The sequence below is a fragment of the Medicago truncatula genome, chromosome 5, assembly GCF_003473485.1.
Source record: "Medicago truncatula cultivar Jemalong A17 chromosome 5, MtrunA17r5.0-ANR, whole genome shotgun sequence".
Taxonomy (NCBI): Eukaryota; Viridiplantae; Streptophyta; class Magnoliopsida; order Fabales; family Fabaceae; genus Medicago; species Medicago truncatula.
The window spans coordinates 9,912,587-9,924,631 of record NC_053046.1 but is presented as its reverse complement, the minus strand read 5'-3'; the positions used below and the strand labels follow the sequence as shown (position 1 = coordinate 9,924,631).

At 29.9% G+C, this 12,045-nt stretch overlaps 1 protein-coding gene and 1 pseudogene across 2 annotated transcripts; one reads left to right on the top strand and one right to left on the bottom strand.

The window, feature by feature from the left end:
- The first annotated feature begins 2,501 nt into the window (after positions 1-2,501).
- Positions 2,502-8,566, top strand: LOC11415529 (protein PIN-LIKES 7). 2 transcript variants are annotated; one of them, XM_039834117.1, is made up of 10 exons: positions 2,502-2,738; positions 5,213-5,492; positions 5,734-5,813; positions 5,904-6,028; positions 6,194-6,315; positions 6,537-6,749; positions 6,928-7,047; positions 7,143-7,243; positions 7,342-7,580; positions 7,913-8,566. In XM_039834117.1, exons 2-10 carry the CDS (start codon positions 5,355-5,357, stop codon positions 8,038-8,040), a joined length of 1,266 nt encoding a protein of 421 aa, XP_039690051.1. In that variant the 5' UTR covers positions 2,502-2,738; positions 5,213-5,354; the 3' UTR covers positions 8,041-8,566. The 2 variants fall into 2 exon arrangements, with proteins under 2 accessions (XP_039690051.1, XP_003612402.1); XM_003612354.4 differs by having other exon boundaries at positions 2,503-2,738; positions 5,257-5,492; positions 7,913-8,561.
- Positions 8,567-9,541: 975 nt separating this feature from the next.
- On the bottom strand, positions 9,542-9,942 carry LOC11413465 (histone H3.2-like; annotated as a pseudogene).
- Positions 9,943-12,045: the final 2,103 nt, after the last annotated feature.

Sequence of the window (12,045 nt, the reverse complement as noted above, 5' to 3'; positions counted from 1 at the left end):
GTTGGTGGTTGTTCATGGGTGATATTGTGGTAGGTGATAATGATCAACCATAATGTTATAAGTGATTTTCTTTTCTCTCGCTCCCTCTTTCATAAGTTTTTTGTTTTTGTTTTTTTGTACACTTGTAACATTGTGGTTGATCAATATTACCAATGTCAACAACCATAATGTCACCCAAATACTATTCGGTTATGCATGTATTACGAGCAGCAGCACGAGACAAACCTCTCCATTTATCTATGTGTTTCCATACCCTTCCTTTCTTTTAATTTATAACTCATTTTTTTTCAAGCCATTAAATTTCAATTATTTTATATTTTTATCATACCCTCTTAGTCTGAGAAAAAAAAATCATTAAATTATAAAGAGTTTTTTTTTTTCTTCAAGAAACTAAACCAGTTCATCCAAATTGTCACAAAAAAAAATTAAACATAAAACTTTAAGGAGGATCACACTCCAATATCTCAAGCCAACACCACTTAACCAACCCAACTAGATTAACTTAGAAAATTAATATTCAATTTATATGCGAAGTTACACAAACAAAAGCAATACACTAAATAAAAAAATGCATAACAATAATATTACAAAATCATAGGTCAGAGCATTGTTACAAGAAAATAGACATCTAAATCAGTAACATAACCCAAGCTATAAAACACAAACTTCACCATTATAACTTTTCACATCGTAACAAATCTAAACCCTCTCGCCTGCGATTCTTTTGGCAAGTTGAATATCCTTAGGTATAATAGTAACGCTTTTAGCATAAATAGCAAATATTCGTATCTCAAAGAGCAGAAACAACAATGCGTCTCTTATATATACTAAATTGGTTCAATTTTGTTTTATAATTTGTCGTTTAATGTTTTGTTGCACATTTAGTTTTTAATATTTGTAACTAGAACAAATTCTTATAATTGTTATATTTTTAATGTATATACACAATGAATTATAAACATGAATTGGATACTAATTAAATATATTCCATAAATTTTTGGATTTGATTACGGTCTAATTTTAGAGGATAATATTTTAAAAAAAATTCCAGTATCCCTGACAAGATGTTAACACATTTAATTATTGACACTATTCAACCAACACTATCCCTCAAATCTATGCCTTGAAATAAAAGACATAGATATATGGGATAATGTTGGTTGAAGATAATGTCACTAATTAAATGTGTTCACATGTTGTCACCACTAGAATTTTTTTAAAATTTTATCCTCTAAAGTTAGAGCGTAATCAAATAAAAAAATTTATGGAATATATTTAATTAGTAACCAATTTATGTTTATAATTCATTGCATATATACAAAAAATATAACAATTATGATAATTTGTTCTATTTACAAATATTAAAGATAAATGTACAACAAAAAAATAAACGACAAATTATATAACCAAATTGAACCAATTTAGTATATATTATATAAAATAATATATTTTAAATAGAAGTTCTTATCTTGTCAACAACAATTATAACTTTTTCCTTGAAAAAAATAATTATAAATTTTTATTTTATCCTTTGAAATATGAATCCGATAAAATCCTAATTTTTTTGGGTGATATATATAATAACTTTTGGAGAATATGTATATGTTTCAAGTTAATTTATTGACAGATTGTGTGTTTCTACGACATAAAAAGTGAAGGAAAGAAATTGAGGTAATTAACTTCCCCAGCATATGGTCAAATAAAGAACTACATTTATGCAGAAGTCCTAGCTCAACTGGCAAAATGCCGAAATTGTTAGGCCGGATGCTATGATCGGGGTTCGAACCCCGGTACCTCCACTTGTGTGTGTGAGTTTTATAATGGCTTTGCCATTTCGTCTATCTACAAAAAAAAAAAAAACTACATTTGATCATAGCTAGTCTCTCTACACTATGATGTTTTCACACTATCTTCAACCAACATTAGTGCATCAAAAACTATGAGATTTGATTTTTATCCGGTTGTTGTTAAGTTTTCAGATGGTAGAAAAAATGATACTTGGACTTTGGATGGTTTCTGGACCCATATTGACTCTGAATTTTATAATTTATTGTTATGTAGTAGTATAATGTCATATTTTTAGATCTTTTAATTTATTGGAGAACTCAAAATGGAGAACTAAATTATCAAATGGTAAAAAGGATTTATTTCAAGATTGAGACCGGAAGGGAATGAAACTCTAGTTTATTGAGATCTTGAGTCATTGTGTGCACATATCTTTCATATGGATGACAGGATGAGTAATAAATTTAGTAAAATTAAGATCTTTTGTGTCTCTAGTAACTCCGGAATTCGAACTTCAAACTTTACATATATATTATGCATTGTCCTTATCAACCGAGATAAGTTCATAGGAACACACCTAGAAAACATTTGAATGACATTTGTTTTTTTGAATAACAAAAAAAATGCATAGTTTATTACCCGTGCGCATTACACGGATTATATGAATGAAAGCCATCGCATAGAACCGTATTTGTTTTGTGTTCATCCCACTTGCGTCATTGATGACTACGTTGGGTTTGGTTGAAGTTAGAGGAAATAATCAATTTTTTTACTCCCACATGATTGGGGTACCAATTTGCCAATTTCTTTCATATCCCTCTCCACGTATAACTATATATAGTTCTATACATATATATACTATACAGAAGACAAGGTAGGCACATTTAGACAAAGCACAATTGGCTCAGCTTCCCTAAAGAATATTGACGTGGCCCAAAGCCTCCATTTCCCAGGTTCATTCCATATCTCTCTAGCTTCAACATGCATAAGCATATTCTTTCATTTATTGGTCATTTGTATAATATGTTTTTGTTTTATTCTTTGTTTATGCTCATGTTATATACTTTCATGTTTTTTTTAATGATAATATATTATATACTTTGTTTTAAGCCCTTTGAATTAAGGTTTAAATTCATCTTTTGCCATTGTGCAATTTTGACTCTACACAATTTAAGAAAGATTTGGACCATAAATAAACTTTTTGTTATTTAAGATATTCTTCCATCAAAAACTAACTAGAGACTTATCATTTAAAATAGGAATATTTGTTTAAATTTAAAGGGCCATCATCTTGCAACATAATCATTTTTCAAGAGCCTTCAATACTACAGATCCATTAGTATAACCAACTCATATTTAGCTCAACGTATAAGCCGGGATTATTGAATTGAAAGTTTCTTTTCTTTGACTTGATATGAAAATGGTAATGATTGATGGAATACAATGCATCTAACAGGCTAATAGCTAGCTACATTCCGATGGCCAAATATTTACACAATCTAATCAGATTATCATATAATAAGAATAATAATAATCAATAATACAATTGTAGTACAACTTTACAACTATAACTTTCTTTTTATGTGTATAAATAAAACTATTACTCTTCAGAGACGTGACCATTCTGCTAAAATATATGTGGCTAAGATATCATTTTGGTACCTCTAATTTGAGTTATGTGTGATTTTAGTCTCTCTAATTTTCTATTGGTTCAATGTCCCTCTATCTATTTTCAATTATGTGCAATTTGACAAAATAGCTCGCTGTACATTGTCATATATATATAACAACAAATTAACAATCAATCATAATAAATATTTTTTGTCACAAAGACGTAACAATGGAATAAACCTTTCAATTCACGTGGAGGATGTTTCATACAAGTTCATGCGTACACTGTAGCAACACGTATAATAAAAAACTTATCCCATTTCCCTGTAATTTTTGAAATTCTAATTATTTTGGACTCTTTCTGAAAAAGTAAAATTATTTTGAACTCTCATGCACTACATAGAATTTGGACCGAGTAAACAATTAAATTGATCTATGTGTCTTTCTAAGTCACTTTTAAATTAGTCTTCGATTCTAGTAATATTTCAAAATAATCTATGTCTTTGTTAAAAGTTTTTAATTATGTTCTCGTTTTGTGATAAAAACAAAGAGAAAGAGATCTAATCGAGAAACTTTGGACAATATCTCAAAATAGTTCATGTTTTTGTCAAAAATTTCTCAATTAAATCCCTTGACATGTGACAAAAACATAGATACAAAGATCTAATTGAGAAACTTTTGACAAAGATAAAAATTATTTTAAAATATTAATAGAGTTGAAGATTAAATCAAAAGTGACTTACAAAAACAATGACCAAATTAGATGTGACTCGAGGGATGCAAGTTGCATTGCATACAATCAACATTGATTCTCTTATCCTTTTGTTTATATTTTATATAACAAAGTAAATCACCCATTTTTTATGTAAGAAATTAGAGTACACTAGTTTTATATGACTTTAGGTTTATCTTTAAATAATAAATAAATCAAATGTCAACTAAACAAATTGTATACTTCTTTTAACATATTGGACATTTACGGTTTGCAATTGAAAGGTTCTTCCGTTCTTTGAAGAAATATAACAATTAAATAATGTATTATTATTATTATTATTATTATTATTATTATTATTATTATTATTATTATATCATGATTGTTTGGAATGATACTTAATTTTTTAGGGGGAGCATGAGATAACACATGAAAATGTGTTCATAAATGTTATAAAAATTTCTGTCAAAGAAGTGTTATAAACCAATTTGATAAGATTGAGTTATCAAACTCAAATTTTAAGATGGAATTAGAGTTTATCGAAAGTCAATCCAACAATTTTTTAATAAAAAGTGAGGCATCAAATAAGTTTATATGAATCATTTTTGTCTGCATAAGAAACATTTTGTTTATATAATCTAATGAAAAATATTTTTTTATTGATCGGCTTAAAGAAAAGACTTTAGTAGCCGTACTCTTAAGCCGATCAAAATTTTATCCAACCTACTAACGAGTCACTTAGACATATTAATTAGAACATATGTCTAATAGTGGGCGATCGGAGATGTTAACAGTTTCACATTTAATGAGTAAGTTATGTAGGGAGGATGTATTGTCATTAAACCAATAATTTTTCATGTTGTCATGCACCAGCATATAAAGCAATACAACATTGTATTTTTGAATTAATAATGTTACATAGTTTATGGCAATAATATACACTTTGATTGATACTAGTAAGTTAAATGTGGTCGTCACTGCATCTGGTTTGGTCTAAACAATCAAGCACGTGACATATGATGTCATGTCTCATTGTTAAGAAATTTATGCAAACGTGTATTTAGTGTACTCACTGACTCATTGGTCCTTGACCCTACATCTCAGTAAATAAGAATTGGTCGTTGATCATTCATCTTTCTCACCTACAGAAATAAATTCAAAGTAAAGTGTTCAGATTCAGCAGCAAATACAAGAAGTGTGTATAGTATAATTCAGTTGCAGCACAATAAGAAAATCAAAAGAAAAGATGGGTTTTGTACAACTTTTGGAAGTGGCTTCTATGCCAGTTATTCAAGTCTTACTTGTTAGTGCATTGGGAGCTTTCATGGCCACTCAGTATTTCAATAATCTTCTTTCACCAGATTTTAGGAAATCCTTGAACAAGGTAAGTGATTCAATTTCAAGCTAAATTAAATATATTAATCAATTTAAATATAAGTAACACTTATAGTATTGTATATGCACATAACACATTTTCAATGTGAAGAGCAAATATTTCTCTCTATTTAGAAAATCACGCACTTACATGCATTCATTGATTTCGGTCATTGATTTAAGGTTCCTTAGCCGATTCTAATCGGAAAGTAGTGACTTTGTTTTGTTTTTTTGCTTTATCTGTTTTGCAGGTTGTATTCTTTATATTCACTCCTTCTCTTATATTTTCAAGTTTTGCCAAAAGTGTTTCACTTCAAGATATGATATCATGGTACATATGGCTTTTAAGTTTTCGACTCTCAGAAAATAGCTCTGATTTTGCTATCACGGTAATCAATTTGTTTATTTCTGATTGATACAGGTGGTTTATGCCTGTTAATGTTGGACTCACCTTCTTAATTGGAGGGATTTTAGGATGGTTATTAGTAAAATTACTAAGACCTAACTTGAAAGTAGAAGGTCTTATTATTGCTGCTTGTTCATCAGGTATTGTGAGAGATATTTCTAAAATATATTTTTGGAAAGTTGCATTTGTTGAATAGATAAATAATTGTAACTGTTACAATATAACATAATATAGCATTAAAGTTACTGTATGAAAAACTTTATCTAAAATTATCTGATTTCATGAATTATGCTTTAATTAACCAGGAAACATGGGAAACTTGCCAATTGTAATCATCCCAGCAATATGTGATGAGAAAGGAGGTCCATTTGGTGCACGTGATGTTTGTCGCAGTAATGCACTCTCATATGCATCTTTCTCTATGGCAGTAAGGCATCATCATCCTATTCACATTTTTATACTTTACTCTATGAAGCACTGATATAGACACCGGACACGGCACTCACACATCGACACCAATAATAATTTGAGAATATGATTAATTGAATATAATCGCCTGCGTCAGTGTCATGTCGGACACTAGACGTGACTTCTATCAGAAGTATGTGTATCTTATTGTATTGTCTTGTGATAATTTTTCGATTGTAGCTTGGTGGTATTTTCGTATGGACCTATACTTTTCAAACTATAAGAAGCAGCTCATTGAGATTTAAGGCACTTGAGGCTGCTGAGATCCTAAAGGCACCAAACAAAGATCTTGAAGGAAATGTAGAAACTCCCCTTCTAAAGGGAAAAGACGATGAAAACGCCGTGATAGAAGTGTTACCGTCGAGTTATATTGAAGACTCTGAAAGCCAAATTGTAAGACCTTGGGAGCTAAATTATGCTATAATTTTTTTTTGAATTGGCAAATGTAGCTTATTAGTTGTTATGTTAAATTTTTCTATTTCACCAGGTTTGAATCCTGGTCCTTTAATTCCTTTAACTCTTATTTCAGACGGTGATAATTTGAAATGTCCTCAACTATATTGATTTTTAGGTTAATGAACAAGATCAGTCTCATGAGTCGAAGAAGGAGAAACAATCATTTTTTAAAAGAATAATAGAAGTTGTAACTCATCTTCTAGCAGAACTAATATCACCTCCAGCAATTTCTATAGTGAGTTCCCCTTTTTTTATCTTCTTTCTTGCTTGCTTTCTTCTCTGCTTTGTTACATTTGTTTCAAATTTAACATTTACTTATTCCATGATCAGTTTTTCGGTTTCCTCTTTGGAGCGGTTGCATGGTTAAGGAAGTTAATAATTGGAGACAATGCTCCATTTAGAGTAATCCAAAGCACTCTTGAATTACTTGGGTATCTGCCTTAATTTCTTCATAAAAATCAAATAGTCCGTAAAGTCTCTACTTCTTTTTTAACCACACAATTATGTGTTTAAACTTAATTCTTTGCAGGAACGGAACAATTCCTTGCATCACGCTTTTGCTTGGTGGTAACCTCACGGCAGGCTTGAAATCATCAAGTGTAAAACCATTGACACTCATCTGCATCATCATAACCCGGCTTTTCCTGCTACCTGTTATTGGATTGTTTATTGTGAAAGCCGCGGCTAGTTACGGCTTTCTCCCAGTGGATCCTTTGTTTCAGTATACATTGGTGATGCAGTATGCAATGCCACCAGCAATGAATATTAGTAAGTGATTAGATTACATATTTGCATAGAAGTTGTTTTGATTGAAGTACATTAGTTGTTATTTCATTAGCCATAGATACGTTACATGAGATTAATTTTGATGCACCCTAAGTGTAAAACTTTTTACACTGTCAATGGATCACAAACCATCTTTTGTATGAATATAAAGGTATACATATATAACTGAAATCAAATATTTTTTAATGATCCCAAAGTTATGATTGATTGACAGTGTAAAAATCTATATATTAGACTGTCGGTGCATATCAATTAAATCCTATATTATATTGTTGTTCCTAACTTCAAAATTAATTTGATGATACATTATGTAGGTACAATGGCTCAGCTGTTTGATGTAGGAAATGAAGAGTGTTCAGTTATTCTGTTGTGGACATATAGTGCTGCAGCCATAGCTCTCACTGCTTGGTCAACATTTCTCCTGTGGCTGTTATCTTATTGAGTTGCATTCAGCTTCTGACTTTTTATACTCTGCCGCCACCGATGGCGCGCGGCAGAATGAAAAAGATGCAGTCAGCAGTATACTATCAAAAACCACTCTTCAAGAGATCTAAGACTTGTTTGGTGTCATGGTCATTATATGTTGACTGTTAATCACAATAATATCACTTTGTTTTTATTTCCCAGTTTTCTATAGACAACATTGAAAATAATAAAATGTTTATTTCAATGTTTCTATACTAAACTTTGAAAAAGGAAATTTTTTTAAAAACAAGATGATATTATCATATTTAAAAGTGGAAAACAGAAAATATTTGCCACAAGAGCTTAAGTCTCTTTAAGGTTCTGTGGATAATGGCTGTGTGACTAACTACTGAAAACAGTACACAGCATGCAGATTTTGTTAACCTCTTTTGTTCCAATCAAGATAAGAAAATGTACTCATATATATATATAATTTTTTTTTTCATTTTGAATTCTTGTAAAAAAAGTTATCTTGGTTCCTTTTGAATACCATTTTCATGAAAGTCTTTAATTGTATTTATGTTTTATTTTTTTATTAATTTTGCATATTTATGAATGCTAATTTTATGTTAAAATTGATAAGCATGAATGAAAATTAAAATAAGAATCACAGTTAGACGGTTGAATTTTATAAGTTATTATTTAGTTAAAAAAAATTATTAGTGCAAATACTATTCTTTAGAACCAAAAAAAGTGCCTTCCCCTTTGTTTGTATATATAGAATCTAAGATAAAGTTTTGAATTTGATTCTACTTTGTTTGTCGACACTAAAGACGCGTTAGACACACCTTCAATTCAAAGTACCATAGTATTAGTATCACATTGACTTCCACAACTCAAAGCAGCCATTACATTATCAATGATAGTTTCAGGTGGAACTATGAAAACAAATGAATGCACATCAGATAAAATTGATCAGGTCTTGATATCTACATTGGTGTACAGAAGAAATCTATAACTGAATATTGTTGTCCACAATCGACTAAAAGGAAATGAATGCGTAAATTGTGTTTCAATCATCGTAGTACCAACACCTCTCATCAAAAGAATGTCTAATGTCTAACAACAACAAGCCACCAACACATGTGATTACGTTCAAATAATTTATTTTCTCAAATTATTACTGGTGTCCACACGTCACTGTCAATTTCATGTCCATTGTCTACATTTGTGTAATAAGTTTCAATGCGACTTTTCAATCTTAATCATATCCTTGTAGTCCTAGAAAAGTGACAATCATTAACAAATAAGTATCTTACTAAAATAATATTCGACTCATATGCAAAGTTACAGAAACAAAAGACTACAAAACTTTTAATAAATAATCATACCAAATCAAAGCTATGCATAATGATAAAACTATGAAAATTGAAAATCATAGCACTGTTACAAGATAATAACAAGCTAACCATTTAAACAGAATAAAAAACACATAAATCAGAAACCCTAAACCCTAACTTGAAACATCTTAATCAAATCTAAGCCCTCTCGCCTCTGATTCTGCGAGCAAGTTCAATATCCTTGCCATAATAGTAACTCACTTAGCATGAATAGCGCAAATATTAGTATCTTCAAACAAACTAACAAAACAAGCTTCAACAACTTCTTGAACAGCAGAAACAGCACTACTCTGGAACCTCAGACCAGTCTTGAATCCTGAGCAATTTCCCTCACAAGTCTCTGAAACGGAAGCTTCCTTATTAGAAGTGCTCCTCTGGTAATTACGGATCTCACGAAGAGCAACCGTTCCATGACAAAAATGGTGTGGCTTCTTCACTGTTCCGGCTGCCAGAGCTGATTTTCGAGCGGCTTTGGTGGCAAGCTGCTTTCGTGGTGCTTTGCCGCCAGTATTGCGTGCTGTTTGCTTGGTACCTGCCATGGTGATTGATTGTGTTTGGATGGGGGAATGTTTTGAGGGAATGTAATGTTACCAGGGAATTCAAATACTTTGAGGTGAATTCCATTGTTTGGATAATAATTTGAAGAATTTTCAAAATGATGGGAATTTATGAAGTATTTTGTTCAAGTTAAATTCAGAGAAATTCAAATGACACCTAAAAGGTAAGAATTTCAAAATTCTTCATTGTTATAATCTTTCAAATTTTGCATTTTGGTCCTCAATTTTTTCAAAATTTTCAATTTGACCCCAATAAAGAATTTTCAAAATGATGGGAATTTATGAAGTATTTTGTTCAAGTTAAATTTATAGAAATTCAAAATTCTTCATTGTTATAATCTTTCAAATTTTGCATTTTGGTCCTTAATTTTTTCAAAATTTTCAATTTGACCCCAATAAATTTCCAAAAAATTATAAATTGACCTCTCAATTTTTTAAAAATTATAATTTGACCCCTCAAATTTTTTGAAATTTACAAATTGGCCCATAATTTCAATTTTCAAATTTGGCCCAAAAAAAATTAAAATTTATGAAAGTTTCCCAAAAATGATGATGACATTGAAATTTTTTATTACTCCACCCAAACAAAAGTATTGAAAAATGAAAGAAATTTAATTGAATCATTTAAATTGTTTAAAATTTGTCCTCGCGAGCTTAGCTCAGTTGATATAGATAATGCATAAAATATGCAAGGTCTGGGGTTCAAACCCCAGCCACCACAAAAAAAAAAAAATTGCCTAAAATTTTAATTTCTTTAAAATTTCCCAATCCAAACACACACTCTAACGGTTCATGAGAAATAATCTCAACATGTATTTTGATAAAAAAAAATCCCAACATATTTATATTCGAATTTAATTACTAACTTAACTTTTTGCACAAAGAAAAAGTAAGATTTGATTTTTTTTTTTTTTCTGTGGGGAATAATATCGTTAAAAAGGTAACTTCTTACCAAAGAAATTCTCTGGCATGAATGCAGAAACAGTTTGACTGTTTCTTTTCAATAAAATTTAAGTGAGCAACTTTTTTCTTTTGACACAAATTTAAGAGAAAACCCTGTCTGATATGATTTACCAAAAATAATACCATCGTTTAATTATTATAATCAGCCAATATATATATGGTCAAAGTTAATGTTGATTGATTTTATATAAAAAAATTAATGTCTATTGACTAGTTTTTTTATTTTTTATTTAGGGAATATTGACTAGTCTTATTTTCACAAACAAAAGAAGCACAGCCCAAATTTCATATATATAATAGAATGAAATGGTAGAGAAAACAGAAAAAAGCAATTGTCAAAAATCCCTTGTCAACAAAATGTCTATTTCAATTCATAAATCTTTCTCGTTATTACTTGTGATTGTTATGTCTTTCAATAATTCAACTTTTGGTAGTAGAGTCTCTATTCAATCTTATGAACGACCTCCTGCAGAAAAAGTACTTTCCCTCTTTGTTGAAAATGATTTGCCTGAAAATTCAGAAGAGTTACATTTCATCATTGTGAATGAAAAACCTAATTATGTTTTGAAACAAGGAGTACCTTTGAATTTCTTGACCAACTTTTTGCCAAAACAAGGTCAATTGACATGGATACGTAAACAACCATTACATGCAACATTCAACTTGTATGATCCTAACACAGAAGGAGACCATAAAAAAATATTTTGGTCAGTGAGGCAAGATGGTGTATATCATAGCTGGGATAATGTCAATTGGAATAAAAATACAAAATGGAGCACTTGAATACTAGTATGTTATTGATCCTGCTAGTTTCAACAATTAAATAAAGTGTACTTAAAAAACAAACAATTAAATAAAGTGATTTACAAAATACTCCAATATATTTCATGTTTTCAGTTTTTGAAATTTGATGCCATTATATTTTTCCCATCTCATGTCAAGCCAAAAATAAAAGTGTTTTGCGTTTAAAATACAATTATTTTATCTGTAAAATTGTTTTGCCATTATATTATGATTATGATGTGTGTTTTAATTTTATGAAAAATGTATTTCCTTTCTTTTAGTTTTATGACTATGAACGAGAACGATATGCGATCTAAGTTTTTTTTTTGTTGTTGTTGT